This window comes from Gossypium hirsutum, chromosome A10, assembly GCF_007990345.1.
Source record: "Gossypium hirsutum isolate 1008001.06 chromosome A10, Gossypium_hirsutum_v2.1, whole genome shotgun sequence".
Classification (NCBI taxonomy): Eukaryota; Viridiplantae; Streptophyta; class Magnoliopsida; order Malvales; family Malvaceae; genus Gossypium; species Gossypium hirsutum.
In genome coordinates, this window is record NC_053433.1 from 81,780,703 (window position 1) to 81,799,015 (window position 18,313).

Consider the following 18,313-nt stretch of genomic DNA (forward strand, 5'->3'; position numbering starts at 1 on the left):
TGAGACTCGGTCAAGCGGAGGTATCCATGGTTGCGAATCTCAGACAGAAACTCAAAAAATATTCGTGTTTCTCCTTGAAGGTCAAACCTATCAGACCAGACAGATAGTTCACACTCGAAGCATGTCTGGTATGTGAAATACATTTTAATATAAAATTTATATTTACAACATTAATGGTTAAGAAAAAAAAAGAATTGAAAGAGTACCAAACCTAACCGTTTAAATCAGTGAGTGGGCATGGTTGCTGTCCAAATAGTCTTCCTATTCAAGTAAAGGTTGTTGAAGTTTGGCACATTGAGTGAAAAAGTGGGCAACCCTTTTTCTCTCAACCCTTCCCTTTCTTATACTCGTTTTCTGATATGAATGTGATCATCATCATCAACTGCAGCAACCCCTTTGATGATTTCTTTCTTTTAAAAACATGTACACATCCACCAAAAGTTAAAAAAAGGTGGCAAAAGAAAAAAAAATGAAAAAGTTGGACAATTTCATACCCACCCAAGGGAAACAAAAAAGGTTAAAGAATTTGTGTTTCGAAAGGTAAGAAACATTACAATAGTAAGTAGAAAGAAACAAAATAGAAACTCTCCCCCATGTGTTAGATAAAAAGGCTAGGACCAAGAAAAAGATTATTTGAAACAACAATGTTGTATGGGATAGATGGAGGAGGCTAGATATGGCTGTTTGCTGCTGTTCTTCTTTTTCTAGCTTCTCATAACTTAGCTTTTTGAAGGGTTCTTGCAGAATTTGGAAGTTTGAAGCTCTCTCTTAAAGGTACATTACACGTATGTTTTGTTTTATTTTATTTTTTTTTAGCATTTTTGTTTATATAAAATTTTGGGTTTTTGTCAATTATGTTCTTGGGGAAGGAGTAGAAAACTATAATTTTCAAAAAGTGAGCTTTTCTTTAAGGTAGTAAACTTTTAGTATTAAAATTTTCCTGTCTTTGGATCTTTTCTGTACGAGTGTCAGAAGTTTTGTTGGAGAATTAATAGTTGTCTTTTAAGCTTTAAAAAACACAGATCCCCCCCCCCTTCCATGGCAAGTATTATATGTTCTCAAAACCAGGAGTTTCTGAAAATAAAAAATCTCTAGCATTTTGAGTATTTATGGTGAACTTTCTTTGGGGGGTTTCTACTAGGAGCACTCAAGCTTCCCAGAAGGAAAAATTTCTGCGGAGAGGAAGTTTATGCTGATTGTCAAGGATTTCTGTACTATTATTTTAATTATATAAAAAGTGACAAAACTATCTTTCATGGTGATTAACAAAACAAATGGACTTTTATGCCTGCTTGTATATGTCTGCAAGGGTTTCTATACTTGGACTGAAATGTTTTGAGCTTAACTTGGAACCATAAGAAACAAACTTGTGGGTTAAACCCAATTTAGTTATATCTGTGAGAATCTGGAAGCTGTTTTTGGTTCAACTTACACCGAATGCTGAATCACCATACCAAAATTCCCCTGTTTCTTCTCGTGTCATCTGTTCTTTTCATTTTGCTTTTTGTTTGATTCATTCATGGTGGTGGAAGACCTTAGTTTCAGGCCTATAGCCTCCTTTGTGAGTAGTTTTAATTCTCTTTTAATGAGTAGTTTTGGGACCTTATCCTTATGAATAATCAATCTAATACTATTGTGTTTACAAAAGTTTCCATGTCGTAACATTTGTTCTTTATTTAAGAACTTTTGCATCATGAAAAGCCTGAAAAGTTTCCAAGTCATAACGCTTATCAAGCAGTTTAATCAGATTTCATGGTTGAAAACTTGAATTTTAGAATCTGCATGAAACAGTAAATGTTTTGATTAATGCATTGTTTTTCATCCTTATCTTTCATGATAGACACTATGCTGTATAGCACTGTAATTACATTAGATCTTATGCATCTCTTTACGACTCCAGATAGGACCGTCGTTTTGGCCCTTGCACGAGTGGATTTTTGCTGGCTTTTTTTGGTTATTCTGTTTCTTCACATGCTTAGACCAACAAAGTAATGCTGGCAGTATGGGAAAGAAAGGAAGTTGGTTTTCTGCAATTAAAAGGGTTTTCATACCACACTCCAAGGAAAAGCTAAGTAATGTAAGTTCATATTTTTAACTAGGTGCATATGGACTTCGCTACTTTGTCTATGGTTTTGATTAACTATATGAAAAGAACGTACTAATTGTAGATGTTTTTTATTGTTTAATTTCATTATCTATCTTATATTTTTGTTAGAGAAAAACTTACATTTTGTGTATAAGGTTCAAACATCCAGCAGATAGTTGTGATTGCTGATTAGGTAAACAAAAGAACCCGGCATTGGAAAGATGTCAAAATAGAAATGGGTAGAATTAGTTGCCTTTGGAGAGTGAAATTTCTGATTGAAGACATTTTTGTTGCATAGTCAGCTCTTGAAGTCAATGTGTTTGTTTCATAGATCAAATGTATCTCATGCATCGTAAGAAGCACTCTGGATTTAGTTCTTGTAAAGCATGAACTTTTTTCTGCCTAAATGTTATTGAGAAGACGCCTTCTGTTTTTCTATGGTTAAATCCCTCAGGAATCGGATAAACGAAGTGGTAAAGAAAAGAAGAAGAAAGGCCTAGGAAAATTAAGGCATGGAGAAACCAATTCCTTTATTCCCCTCTTTAGAGAGCCCAGCAGTATTGAGAAAATTCTTGGGGAGGCTGAAAGAGAGCATAAACTAGTATTCAGGCCTCCAACACCTCCAGAGCAGCCAGCGACACCACCTTTTGTGCCTCATAAAGATGCTTCTCCTAGAGTTCCTTCACAGAGGATTGCCTCTCCTAGGATTGCTTCCCCGAGGGCTGCTTCTCCAAGAACCGTTTCCCCTCCACGAGCTGCTTCTCCAAGAGCTGCTCCACCTAAGGTCGTCCGTCCTCGACCAGAACCAACTTTAAGGAATCATCATGCTTCTGCTACAAAAATTCAAGCAGCCTATAGAGGTTATATGGTAAATCTTTCACTTTTCTTATTAATAAAAGATTTCAAAGTGGAAATTTCATGGAGGCAACTGGTTTTGAAAAGACGAACAATGACAAATTATATGGCCATAAACTGAATAATAGTACAGCAGAATTAATCTGTTAAAGATTTCATATTTTAGGGACTTATGACAAGTACTGATGTAGGATATTATTGTTTGTGCAAGTCTGGTCTATATTACGTCACTTTCCCCTCCACTTTCCACCAGCTGATATTCACATATTATAAATGAACATAATTCCCCTTAAAACCTTTATAGGTAGAAAGGTTAAAAGCCATTTGCTATGAACAACTTTCTAATGGGCTCAGTAATGGGTGAAGTTTCCCTGGGAAAACAGTTAATCACATTGCTCTTAGTTGTTGGTGATATCATGTTGTATGATGATACACGGTAGAGTCCTTTGCATTGATTTGTCTTGCATCAATATTTGATTCCCAGATTGATTATCTTGGAACTCATAATACAGGCGAGGAGAAGTTTTCGAGCTTGGAAAGGCCTTGTGAGGCTTCAAGGAGTTGTTAGAGGTCAAAACGTGAAACGTCAAACTTCAACCGCAATGAAACGTATGCAGCTTTTGGTGCGAATACAGTCCCAGATTCAGTCACGCAGGATCCAGATGTTAGAAAACCAAGCACGACAAGAGGTTCATTTTAAGAATGATAAAGAAGTGGAGAGTACCTTGGGTAAATTGGCCTTCAGTCAGGCAGTAAGTTTTCATTTGTTTCATTTCTGGTTGCATATACTCTTCTTTCTGGTCTCATAAGACCTTAGGGAACTTGGTGAAACTTAAAGATAATTCATGCCTGTTTCGTACATATTTACTCTTTATATTCCTGTTAAAATGAGTAACTTAGTTGAGCATTGGATCAGTCTGAGACAGGCAATGAAGACTGGGATGATAGTGTGCTACCAAAAGAAGAAATCGAGGCAAGAATGCAGAGGAAGGTAGAGGCAGTCATCAAAAGAGAAAGAGCCATGGCCTATGCATATTCCCACCAGGTATTTTTACTACCCAAATCCAGTTTCAGTTGGATCATGCTGGATGGTTAGTGTATAAACTCATATTTTCAGCATATCTTTTCGCTGAAAGCTGCTAGTTGAAACAATACTTTGTCCTTCAATGGACCCCTCTGTTGGTTAAGCATTCTAGTTTTTCTGTCGTATTGGTGTATCATTTCCTATGGGAATTAAACTGATGAAGTGATCTCGAATGATCATCTGAAGTGAGACTTGGCTTCTGAATTTTCGCTGAAAGCTGCTAGTTGAAACAATACTTTGTCCTTCAATGGACCCCTCTGTTGGTTAAGCATTCTAGTTTTTCTGTCGTATTGGTGTATCATTTCCTATGGGAATTAAACTGATGAAGCGATCTCAAATGATCATCTGAAGTGAGACTTGGCTTCTGAATATTTTACGTCCAACATTGATAGGGTTGAATGTCAAATCTAATCAAACCTTAGCATTCATCTCCATTTAGTTGGAGTTGCATAAGCCTAACTACCATTAATTTACCTTTCTCCATACAGCTATGGAAAACTACTCCAAAAACAGTTCACGCAGACATTCGCACTCGTGGATTTCCTTGGTGGTGGAACTGGTTAGAACGTCAGCTATCTTCTAGCAACACTCCTGAAAGCCAAGGCATTAAGAATTTCCAGCTTACACCACCAAGGTCAAATTCCGAATTGAAGCCTAGTCCAGAACCGCCATTGAGCAGCAAGCAACATCAATTTATGTTTGACAATATGGACACTCCGACACCGAAATCTACAAGATCAACAACGCGACCTATGCAAACTCCACCTAGTAGAATCCTACAAGGAAGCAGTTCAGGATTGTCCAAATATTCAAGACCGAGAGCTAGTGGAGCGGATTCGCCATTCGACTTGCCCTTGAAGGATGATGACAGCCTTACTAGCTGCCCACCATTTTCAGTTCCAAATTACATGACACCAACAGTTTCAGCGAAAGCCAAAGCAAGAGCCAACAGCAACCTGAAGGAGATGTTCATGGGGACTCCAGGAAGCGAGTCATCAAAGAGGCGGCTTTCATTCCCTTTGACACAAGGGATAGGATCATTCAAGTGGAGCAAAGGGTCTTTGTTTGCAGGCAAGGATTCAAGCTCTCAAAAGGGTTTAGATAAGAACCAATCGCTTCAATCTATAGGTAATTTGAGTGTGGATTCAACCGTTTCAATGCCTGCTACGGTTGGAAGAAAGCCATTTAACCGATTTGTGTGATCTTCTATTGTTCCTTATTTTTTAACCTTTGATTTCTTCATTTTGGTGTTTATCTGAGTGTATGGTGCTATGTTGAGTTGCACAATTTACTGGTTGTAAGATAAAAATAAAAAAATTAAAAAAAAACCCTATAGGAAATGATGGTTTCAATGTAACACGATTTGGGGTTTGGTAAGCTATTATAGTATTTTTTTTTAATTCTTTATTTATTTTTCTAGGTTGGGTAAGAGATTTATAGTTATTGATGACCAAATTTGAACCTGCGAGACAGATCTTAAATTAATTCGCTTCGAATAAAGTAGATATAAAAAGAAAAATTGTGGATAGAGTGGGTCACGGTGAATTTCTTATTTTGAATAGTGCTTATGGAGTAATTATAATAACCACTTTTTTTATTTTATCTCGTTCATTTTACTATATAAAATTACTATTTTTTCTTTGTATATATAAGGTAAAAATGTAACAAAATATTATAGAAGAAAATTCATAGATTTTATGTTTAAATAATTCTTTAAAGAATTATGTTTAGATGTTTACTCGACTTTAAAAAGATTTAAAAGATTAAAGATAAGTACAAAAATTAAATTGAAGTAGCGCATGTTGGGGCTGGAGATGGATGTATCTAACATCCATGGAGGTGATAGTGGTTTTTAAAACTATACATCCATAGTGGAGCAGGGTATGTAACATAATTAAAGTTCCCTTAGTAGTAAGAAGAGTAAACTCGAGAATATATATGTTAAGATTTCTTAGAGTAAATAAAATGGGATTTATCAATGTTAGTAGAAAAGAGTATCGGATATTGAAGTTAAAGCAAAAAATATGTTGTGAGATAATGATTTGAAGTAAGGACTAAATTATAAAACAAAAAATTGAAGAGTAATGGGGCTAAATTGTAAATACTCAAAATTTAAGGGTTTAAAGTGAAAATAAAAAAAATTTAACGACTAAAGTGTCATTTTTCCAAAAGTGTGAATAACAAAATTGTAAATATAAAAAAGTTTCAAGAGCAAAATGAAGCTTTTTGCAAGAAAGATAATTTTGAAAAATTTACTACAATACCCTTGAGTGTATGGATGAATCAAGGCCATTGGATTTACTTGAAGATTAAAAAAGGGGATATGAACCCTTAGATTATTATTATGATGTTGGTGATATTTTATTATTTAATTATTATTTTAATATATATATGATAATTATAAAGGAAGTATGAAAAAAAATCTTCATACTTTCAAAGAGCTCTCAACGTCCATAAAAGGGAGAAGAACAAAATTTTGCACCTTAGATAATTTACTCATTTTCCATTAAATTTACTATTTTCATCCAAAATTCATGAAAATTTTTAATCACCAAAAATGAAAAATGAAGCAGAGATCCTAGAGAGTTCGATTATCATTTTGGAAGTAAGAAATTGGAGTTGGAAGTGAAGGAAGTTAAGAGAAGTTAGGAAATCAAAGTGTCAAGGCTTGAAGATGAAGAAGGAAGTGTGAGAAAGAATGGGTATGTGAAGAAATTAGTTAATAAATTAAGCTAAGTGGTTTTAATTATTATGTTACATTTATTTGAGTGTTTAAATTGATGAGATATTGTAAGAATTAATTTTGTATAATTATTTTTCATGTTCTAAATAAAGAAAATATTATGTTTATGTATGCAAAGAATGGTGAATAACTCTAGGAATAACTGATGAATGATTTTAAGTGAATAACTAAAAGAAAACAAGCGTGAGTGGTTTAATTATGAAAATTTGTAATGCAAACTTTATTAGTGTGAATGATAAATTGTGCATTTGTGATGTTGAATGTTGTAAATATTTATTTTGATTATTATCTGGATGAGTAAATTGAAAAATTATTTGTTAAAGTGATTAATTTGATAAAAATTGAAGTAAGGAGTAAATTGTAAATTTGGCTGAAATTCTAAAATTAAGGATTTAAATAGAGAGATTAAATTTTGGGCTTTTATGATAAGACTATGAGAATATGATATATTAGAACATTGTACATAAATTAACATGTTTTAGATTAAAAGAACTAAATTGAAAATTTTCTAAAAGTTCAAAATTTAAGAATTGAAATGTGGAAATCTGAAATTTTAATATTAATTATTATGTATGGTTTTTCATTTGAAAACTTATAAAAGAGAACATTATGAGATAAGGATTGATGTTATAGTTGACCTGTCCATGGGTCGGGTTACCCGTCTAGACTTGAAGGTCCACCCAAAATTCGAGAGGGTTTGGGCAAAAAAAAAAGCTCGAAAAATTGGCTTGGGCAAAAAAATTAGGCCCATTTAAAATATAGGTCGGGCTCGAACATTCAAGCCTCGAGGCTGGCCCTGCCCGTTTTAAGTTTATAATACTTTATATTATGTTATTTTTATATATATTATATAATTTAGAATACATGAAAAAGAATAAACCTATACTAAATATATAATACTACTCTAATGTAAACATTAAAAAAAGTTAAGATGACTATATAAAAATTTTCAATAAATAAAAAAATGTATAAAATTATTAAATATTAAAATAAAACAATAAAAATATTATTTTTTAAAAATTAAAAAATAATATTGGCGAGCTTAAAATTGACTTGGGTTAGTATTTTGTAAATATGGGTGAGGACAAAATTTTAGGCCCAGATTTTGGTCGGGCCAGGTTTGAGCAAGAATAAAGTATGTTAATATTATGATTAGGCATGACCTAATCCCGACCCAACCCATGTACACCTCTATGTTATAGGAACTAAATTGTAAAGATTTTAACATCTGGAAATTTGAGAAAAAGGGACTAACTTATAAAAAATCTGGGAATTTTGGGCTATTTTTGGAAGAAATAGATTCTATTTTTAGGGATTAAAACCATAAAACAGTAAAAATCGAACTTCAAGGACCAAATTGTAAAAACTACAAAACTAAAATTTTATGGACTATTTGTAAAATTTGTAATATTGAAAAATAAAGTCTATTTAATAAATTTTGAAAATATAAGAGTGGAAATGAAGAAAATAATTATATAAGTGATTAAATGAAAATTTTGAAAAATTATTGAATTAAGTATTAAGTTAGAAAATAAATAAATAAAAGTATATATATATACATATATTGAGAATTTACGCCTCAATTAAGAGGAATTAGTGAAGTTTAGCATGCCATTGTTATAATGAGTATTTGACAACCATTCCTGAAATTTGGACTAAAGATGTTTAGGTATTTGAGGAATAAGGATAGTGAGTCTACTATGTACCTCTATTCTTAAGTGAAAAGTTATGATTTTGAGATGAAACTAATTCGTGATATGAAACTGCAAGGATAAAGAAAAAATTGATTTCATGTATATGGAATTAAAAAAATTAGCTACATGAGGTCCAAATGGTGTTATGTTATCGTGATAAATTTGGGCAACGAACTGTATGATAAATATCAAGGTGAGGTTACAAAAAAATGAGCTAAGTAAAAGGAAGTCAAGTGGATCTGATCCATTTTAAAATTTAGAATGACATGAAATGAAATCAAGATTTGGTTGAGCACCACATCTATTAGGAATGCCTCGAAGAACTGATGTGTAGTGAATCTAGAATGGTAAAGGAAAGAATTGAATCAAGAAACCTATGAACTTTATGGAAGAGAATTAATTATTGAACTTTTGAGGTGTGATGTAAAACTTATTCTTGTTTGCTCTGATTTCATGGTAAGCCTTTATAGGTTTTGTTGGCTTTGGTAGCTCAACAATCAACACAATCTGATAACTATCAAGAATAAGATCATATGTATAAACAAATAAAATAAAGGGATTTAAAATCGATACCTTAAGTGAGTAATAAGGATTATAGGAAAGAACCAATACATCAATACAATTTCTCGATAACCTTTTAGACGAAATTTCAAGGATGAAATTTTCTTAAAGAGGTGAGAGTTGTAACACCTCAAAATTTTCAATTAGACACATGGCACTATTCTGGTAGAGGATATAGTAAATTTGCAAGAAAATTTGGAAATGAGTCAGTTAAAGGATTTTTATGGAAGAAAAGTTGATTTTTGAGATAGAAATTTATTGAAAGAATTTTATAAATGAGGATGCGACAAAAAGTGACTAAATCATAAATTTGCAATGTTTGATGAGTAAGGTGAAAATTTAACCAAAAGGGTAAATGCGAGTTATTATTGACTATTTGACATAAGAATAAGTTGGAAAAATGCAATAGTGTGATAGAAATCACTTCTGAAACCAAATTGAAAAGATTGGAAAGCACAAAGACTAAATCGTAATTTTTTATTATTTTTGTTAAAACAAGGTTAAATGCATATTTTTTTTAATTAAAGGATTCGTATTAATTATCAAATGTGAATTATGATATTGAAGTGGTCAAGTGTTTATTTATTGTGAATAAATTAAGTTTTGAAGTAAAAGAAGCAAGATGATAATTTTGCGACATAAGAGTATTTTGGTAATTTTTCAAGAATTTTATGATGAAAATAGTAATTGGATAATATATTTTATGTGGAGGATGAATTTGGACCAATTGGGTAATAAATTGGATTAGTGGATCATAATTTTAAAAAATTAGACTTAATATTATCGGACTGGGCTTTTGGTCCATTTGGTGTTTTTAAAAGAAGAAAAGGGGAAAGGAAGAACCCACATCAGCCTTCTCCTTGTTATTGCCAAGTAGCTCCTCTCTCATGGAGTTTTACTTCTCCTTCATTCATTTTTCTTATTTTTTCTTAGAATCTTTGAAAACCCAACATTTAAACTTTGAGGATTTGCTAAAAAACTTTTTAAAAAAGGCCTTTCTAGAATCATTTTCAACATCAAATATCTATTTTTTAACAAAGGCTTTTCTAATTATTGAGATAGAAAATGAAAGCTAGAGACAGAAAACTTCAAAAAGGTAAGATGTAACAGTTCATTTTCAGTGGTGTCAGAAATAGTAGTTTTGGGACCACAATTTCGATGAGTGAATTATTATTTTATTATTTATTTAAGTTTTACAGGATTATATTAAGGTCGTATTAAAAATTTTTTTAATGTTTAAATGGCTAATTAGATGAAAAGGACTAAACTGTAAAAGATGTAAAAGTTGAATTCTAATAGTTAAGAGGGCTGAATGGCTATGGGAAGGAAAGTTAATGGACTTGAATGGTAAATGTACCATATTTAAAATTAGTGGATGTGTATGGATATGTTTTATTGAAATTTTTAATTAGTAATAAGGTTAATATGGTAATTTAGTAAATAAAAGAAAAATCAAGTTAATAAAACATAAAGTAAAGATGATATCTTCTTCATTGTTTTGTTTCAAACCCTAAGTTAGCCATTGGAGAAGAAGAAACTTTCGGTTAAGCTTGCGTTGATGCATGTAAGTGAATTCAAGCCCCGTTTTTAATGATTTTTATGTTTTTGAAATCGTTTTAGCTTAATCTAGCTAGCCCGGGGGTTAATTTGTAAAACTGTTAAAGGTTGAGGGACTTTCCATGGATGTTTTTTATTTGGCTTTGTAGTTATTTGATAGATTATTAATCTTGGTTGTGAAATAAACAAGTTTTATTAAAGTGATTTTTAGTGAATTGCATTTAGAGTTTTATTTGTGAAAATAGTAAAATTTCACGTTAAAAATTATGAAATGTTAGTTTAAGTGAGTTGGTATAAGTCCTTATGAAAATCAGCTAGTTAGTATGGAGGATTAAAATGGTTAAATTTCAAGTTATGAGCTTAAGGACTAAATCGTGAAAAGTTAAAATGTTAAGGGCAAATTTGTAATTTTTCATAATTATGAATTATGGATTAAATTGAATACTAGAAGTACTTAATTGATTGAAATTATCTATTTAGATCAAGATAAACCACATTCGGGCTTAAACCGAGGAAAAGCTAAAGTTTCGAATTAGTATTCGATTCTACTTCTACGCTTTAGTTATTGAGGTAAGTTCGTATGAACTGTGATCATTTTACTGTTAATTAAATTGACTATTTTCCATGTCGTTTTAATAGAAATGAATCTATATATAAATGTATCCATATTATGATGAATTGGTGGATAACGAGTCCTGGTTGAACCTTAAGAATTCTTAGGATATAAATGACATGTCACTAGCAATTTCATGTTTTGAGTACTGGTCTTGAATGTCCTACCGATGGCTGAGGTCCTGCATTTATTGTGGATTCTCCATAGCTCATTTGAGTAGCATCGTGTAGCTTACATTTCGACCCACAACTCGTGTGAGCATGCCCATTTCACAGCTCGTGTGTGCATTAATGTAAAGGAAATGTTACAGTTATATGTAAAGGTACATTATGTGTGAGCTTTCCTAAGTATCTGATGTAATTCTAGATGGTTCAACGGGTAAGAAAAATGGTAAGAATGAAAATGGAATAAATCATGAATCTATCAAAAGTTTGATGAGTTCATTGTATACATATGTATGTAATTCTACTAATTTATGGTTGAATTCATTTGTATTATGGACAAGTACATTAACTTGTGAGTTGATGATGTTTGTATAGGCTTATGCCAAGCTTATGGTTTTGGTTGATATCATATTTATGTTATATATTGTGCAAATGAAATGGTAATTTATGTTTAAGTTTATATGAGCTTAGTGAGCACTCATTGCTTACATAATTATTTTCCTTTGTTTTATACATAATCGGAAGCTCGATTGGTTGGAAGATTGTCGGAGACCTATCACACTATCCAACAGTTATATTGGTAGGTTTTGTGTATTTTGGCCAAAGTTAATAATGACATGTATAGGATCTCTGTAATGTATGTTTTGATATGTTTAAGCTTTTGAAGTTATGTTGGTTTGGTGCACCTTAATGCCTTACCAAGATATGTCATATTGATCACTTTTAAGTGCTTGTAGATAAGGTTCTTTTGGTATGTTTGATGGCTTGGAAATGATCATGTATGGTAGTTAACTGGACTAGATTATTATGCTTCAGAATATGCAAATTTGACTTGTTTTGGTAAATGATGTTTTGATACAATTGTGGTGCCTTTGAATGGCATACTTGTTAGGTGATTTAAGATGATTGGAATGACATGTTTATGTGTGTTTGAATGATATTTGAATCCTTTGAATATGTGCCCAAATGGTTTGAATGGTTAGGTATGAATTAGACTTCAAATGGCTTGATTTTATGTAACACCCCTAACCTGTATCCTTCGCCTGAATAGGGTTATGAGGTATTACAGACAAGACAAAATTTTCAAACATTCATAAATATGCACTTGCACAAACTTTTGAACCAATCCAATCCTTATATATATATAACATAGCCGAATATAATCTTAATGTAACTTAAATAATATGCAAAACATGCAAATTACATTACACTTCAAAAGCAAACCAAAATTATACATGAATATACCCCACAAAACCAAATACACATAATCACTCAATTTGATCAACTTATATTCAGCATTTGTACTTTATAACATGTACAATCAATTTTTTTTATAATTATAATTAAAGTACTAACTTATACATTATACAACTTTCATCTAACATCAAGTAGGTCACTTATACATCAAACTAAAACTCATATAATTCCCATGGTTTATTATTGCTCAAATCACTATTCATTTGGTCATTTATTATCGTCTCACTTACATACTATATTAAACAAAACAATCTCAATAGATAATCATTATTTAACTTCATTAACCATACTTATTTATTAAACCATTTAAACACTTTAAGTACACATACATTTTCCCATGCAAACCGAACCAACATAATCTATGCATATTCGAACACACACATACATCATTAACATTTTTAATCTGTTAATAACCAAAACCAAATTTCATTCATTAAAACATAACATAACCTATATCATGCACATCTAAATATACCCTAAACAAGCTTATTTCAAATCATATAACACATAACTCAAACAATACTTATTTAAATCACATATCATTTAAACCAAAATGAACTCAATCCATAAGCAAACTAAACCAAAATCAAATATGGAAATTTAGCCATTTTCGCATGGCCTTAAACAAACCATAGTCAACATTTCAAAAGTATGTTCTAGCTTATACATGCCATAACTCGAGTTTAACTATTAAGTACCGAAATAGTGGATAGTGTGATGAACTTTGCTGACGATCCTAGAGCTATTCAACGTCCATTTTATCCTTCCCCTTAGCTACTGAATTAAAACAATTAAAATTCATTAATACAATACAATTCAATTCCACCTTGAGTATTTCAATTTTTACTCCATATTTGCTTAAATTCCAATTTAATCCTTAAACCAAGACTAATTTTTAATCTTCACATTAGATTCTATATTTTCATACTCATTTCATTTTAAACTAAATTTAGCTCCCTATTTTCAATTATACCCCTAAATTTTGAAATTTTCACAATTTAATCCTTATACTCAAAATAAAAAATTAACTTCACTATTTAATCATTTTTCACTTTATACATTGAAATCTATCAATTAATCCCTAGTATTTGAAATATTCAACAATATTAACATCCAAAATTCTAAGCAATATAAAAAATTACAACACAGGTCGGCTAGCCCTAAATACTGGGATTCCAAAAACGTAAAAATTATAAGAAAATAGACTAAATTGTACTAACCAATTGAGCTTGAATCTTAGCCGTGCGTCTTTCTCTTCTTATCTTCTTTCTTTTTCTTTCTTTTGTTTTCTATTTAATTGCATGCTTTGTTTCATCCATTTACACTTTCTTTTCATTTATTATACTTTAATATTATTATTTAATACATATATACATTCGTTTAGTTTTTCAATTACTTAATATTATAACATATATATATAACACATGTCGTCCACCAGATTAAGTAATTGTATAGTTACTATTTTGAACCCTCAATTGATTTTAATCTATAATTCAACTTTCTTATTTTCTATCTTTTTAGATAACTTAACGGATTAGGACGCAACTCGATATATAGAGGGTCTCGGCTTTTTCTCACATACAAATTATGAATATTTATCATTATTTTTATTACTATCATGATTATCACTTATTATTATGAACTATGGTATGAGATATCTTTATTTCAAACATTTAAGGACATGACATTAATTATTCTAAAAAGACATATAAGTAGATGGACGGATATTTAATTTACATTGTTGTTAAGGATTTAAGATGATATTATTACTATGTGATAAAAACGAGTTGATTTATTTTAAAAAAGATTATTGATTTATCTTTCGCTGCTATATTGATGTTAGTTTTAAAGTGATCATAATGAGGTATTTCCTTGTATAAAACATGTTTAAAATGGAAAATTTTGTTTTTTGTTAAAAACTGAGCCACTTCGATGGCAAATATGATCTCTTAGGCTCAAGTCTACAGTCTAGGCCGGGTCAGGAAAGTTACATTTAGTGGTATCAGTGTCAGGTTTTCTATAACTCGGGCCATAATAGAAAAGTTGCATGCATGCATACATATATATAATGGGTATTTTGGGAAAGATCATATCACGAGAATTTTTTAAGACTAACTTTTTGGTTGCAGGAAGATAAGCTTAAGACTCCGGTGTTGGTTTTGTAATAGTTTATTTGGTGTTTGATTATGATAAATAAATAAATTGAAATTTTAAATTATTTATGATGAATGAATGAGATTTTGATTATTTATAGTGAACTAAATTAAATTTTTAAACTATAGATATAATTTAGTTGAAGTATGAATTTTTGAATAAAACTATAGATAAACTAAAACTCTTGAATCCTAGTTATAATCCAAACTAATATGCGTGAATTTTTGTATGAAAAATTGTAGATAACTTTAGATTACCTAAACACTCGCATCTAGAATAAGTACCCAAGACAAACGTGGCAGGGGTAGACCTTGTAGAGTTGCCCCTGTAGAATCACCCACTGTTCAAGGTGGGGACCCTATTTATGAGGATGATTATGTTGAGAACTCCACTGCTAGTGTAGGTGGAGGCATGGAAAACGACTGGGAAAAATGATAATGATGCTATAACTGAGGCAATATTGAGGGTTTTAGAACAGTTACTTGTACCCGAGGTGGATTAGGGAGCCACGAAACCATAATGGTGAGGGACGGACGAATAGTGCTGAAATGTTCAAGGGTATTTCTGGTACAACTCCTACTACAACTGAGTAGTAGCTGGAGACAACTGAACAGATCTTGAAGGATCTAGAATACACCCCACAGTAGAAACTAAAGGGTACAGTGTCCTTATTAAGGGAGGAGGCCTACCATTGGTGGAAGGCTGTTGAAAGAGGTACTAAGGTTGAATGTATCAGAAAGTTTGTGGAAGCTTTCTAGAAGCATATTAGAGAAAGTTTGTGTGCACGAGATATGTGGGATAATATCTTTATTTCTAACATTTAGGGTACATGACATTAATTATTATGAAAAGACATATAAGTAGATGAATGGATATTTAATTTACATTGTTGTTAAGGATTTAAGATAATATTATTAGTATGTGATAAAAACGAGTTAATTTATTTTAAAAAAGATTATTGATTTATCTTCTGCTGCTACATTGATGTTATTTTTAAAGTGATCAGAATGAGGTAATTTCTTGTATAAAATAGGTTTAAAATGGAAAAAAAAATGTCAGTGGCGAATGTGATCTCTTTGGCTTAGGTCTACCGTCCAGGCCGGGTTGGGGAGGTTACATTTAGTGCCCCTCCTTAAATATGGATATATCCCAAAACTATACATTAACTATGGTTTAATGCATAATTGTATACATGAACGTTGGTTTCGTGCAATTTTATACATGAAATTTGAATTTGATCAAATTCTTGTAAATTATTAACACGATTATTGATATAACATCATTTTATATTTATATATTACATTCATTAACTATATTTATCCAATATAAAAATAATTTGGTGTATTTATTTCTTTAAATGTGCATGACTAAATCAAAATTAGAGTTTTACGTGTATAATTCCACCAAATTAAAGTTCATATATACAGTTGCACATTAAATCAAAGTTGGTGTATAATTTTGAGATTTATCCCTTTTAATATTAAAAATATTTTTAAATAGTTTGGAAATATTTTTTCAATTTCAATATTATTATAGAAACCAGTAATAAAATTAAAAATGTTGGTCAATAATTATTGGGTCCACATTTTATTTTAATATGATTATGAATGATGTTATGATTGTTTAACTGTCAGATAGAATTGTTTCCAAATTTGCTTGCGTTTATTTTATTTTATTTTAATATAATTATTGGGTTTATTTTATTTAATAATTGAATGATGAATCATGTTGCATAAGAGACACAACACATCATAAAATAGAATGTCACGAATATGTAATGTTATCATTAATTAATTAAAATTTTAAGTAAAACAAAATATTTATTATAAAAATCATAGTTTCATAATTTCACAAAGCTTTTATAAATTCACATTGAAAATAACTTAAAAAATGTATAGTAAACGAAGAAAGCTTAAAATAAAAACTTTTCTAGTAGTATAAAAATTTTAAAACTTTAAAACTTATTATTCAGAACTTTTAAAAGTATTAAAAGAGGATGTGAGTTTAACTACTCCATAACAAATTGTCTTTAATTAGGTTAAACAAACATGAAAATATTTAGTAGAAAATAATGCATAATTACAAGATTTATGGGTAATTTGTAATAAATAATTCAAAGCATATTTTGTATAAAAAAATGTGTTAAAGGCAAGCTAATGATTTTTGAAATATCAATAGATAAAAATCAAATCCCTATGGCCACCCTTAACCTCATTGAAAAAGGCCAAAAATCACAACTAACCCTTGTAACAGTGGGTCAAAACAAAAAAAAAAACATAACTAACCTCAACGGAAATGGGTCAAAAATCACTATTCTAAATTGGGGGTACGGTTGAAATCAATTTCTAAGCACGAAATACATGTTGACATGATCAATGTTTAACTCCCATTGATAAGGTTGAAACATAGTATATTAGGAGCAAATTCAAAAATAATAAAAATCTGATTACTTGAAATGTCGTAGCTTAGTATAAAATATATTCCGATACTTATGGTCAAAATAGCATATATACATATTGCATAAATGACATCACACATTTGAAGCTGGTTTTTCGAGAATTAAACATTAAAGGAATGCCAAGTCACTTACCTAGTCTACTAGACTAACAAGTGAGCAACAAATTTCACAAATCTCCTAGTAAATTAAAAATTAGGAATGGAACTTAAAAAATTAGAACTCGATCAACAAATCAGAGGTTTAAAAGGTATAACTTTCCTTGGTACTCTCAAGACATTTCAATTGTGTGGCAATCCTCTAACAAACTAGGAAATAATTGTAAAATTTAATAAAATTATATTTTAAAAATATATAAATTAAATTTTTATTATTTTAAATTTATTTATTATACTTATTTATGTTAAATCTATTCAAGGATTTTATCTATTTAAAATTTTAACTAATTAATAATATAGCAATAAAATATTTTGATAATGTTTTAAATTGGCAAGTTAAAAGAATACATTATTCTAAAACATTAAAATAAAATAAATATTAGGGATAGTCTCACAAATATACATCAATTATGGTTTAATATGCAATTGTATACATGAAATTTATTAACACAATTATGGATATAACATCATTTTATGTTTATATATTGCATACATAAGTAATTACATTTATTCAATATAAAAATAAATTAATGTAGTTATTTCTTTGAATGTGTATAGTTAAATTAAAATTAAAGTTTCAAATAGAATTAATTTTGAGATTTATTATGAAAGTAATTAAATATTCTCCATCTTGAACTTATTCTTCAATCTATTCTCCTCTTGAATCAACGTTAACTTCTACTGCAATTACATAAATGCTGATTGTTTATCAATATTAACTAAGCAAATTCTATGTTAGTATTTTTTATAGCTGCAGACAAAAAAAAAAACCCAATTTGCATTCTAAATGTTATTTTATAAGTTTTGTGAATTTTAACTATCTTGAAGGTTATAAATATCTATTTTAATTTTTGTTTTAAGGTCTTGTCATTTTTAATAAATGAATAACTTTTAAATTTTTTATGGAACAAACTCAAAAATGAAGCTACAAA

At 30.2% G+C, this 18,313-nt stretch overlaps 1 protein-coding gene across 3 annotated transcripts; it reads left to right on the forward strand.

The window, feature by feature from the left end:
• Positions 1-283: 283 nt before the first annotated feature.
• Positions 284-5,402, forward strand: LOC107896784 (protein IQ-DOMAIN 14). Of its 3 annotated transcripts, XM_041078886.1 has the most exons (7): positions 284-540; positions 745-774; positions 1,901-2,077; positions 2,541-2,954; positions 3,454-3,693; positions 3,858-3,986; positions 4,514-5,402. In XM_041078886.1, exons 3-7 carry the CDS (start codon positions 2,003-2,005, stop codon positions 5,225-5,227), a joined length of 1,572 nt encoding a protein of 523 aa, XP_040934820.1. In that variant the 5' UTR covers positions 284-540; positions 745-774; positions 1,901-2,002; the 3' UTR covers positions 5,228-5,402. The 3 variants fall into 3 exon arrangements, with proteins under 3 accessions (XP_040934820.1, XP_016677543.1, XP_040934819.1); XM_016822054.2 differs by having other exon boundaries at positions 284-774; XM_041078885.1 differs by lacking the exons at positions 284-540; positions 745-774 and adding an exon at positions 1,104-1,561.
• Positions 5,403-18,313: the final 12,911 nt, after the last annotated feature.

What these genes read in the sequence shown, in the direction of transcription:
- LOC107896784 (XM_041078885.1), top strand. Translation starts at nt 1,520, where the DNA reads ATGGTGGTGGAAGACCTTAGTTTCAGGCCTATAGCCTCCTTT. An exon ending in CAGCCTATAGAGGTTATATG is followed by an intron (nt 2,955 to 3,453) that starts GTAAATCTTTCA and finishes CTCATAATACAG; the next exon opens with GCGAGGAGAAGTTTTCGAGC. An exon ending in AATTGGCCTTCAGTCAGGCA is followed by an intron (nt 3,694 to 3,857) that starts GTAAGTTTTCAT and finishes GCATTGGATCAG; the next exon opens with TCTGAGACAGGCAATGAAGA.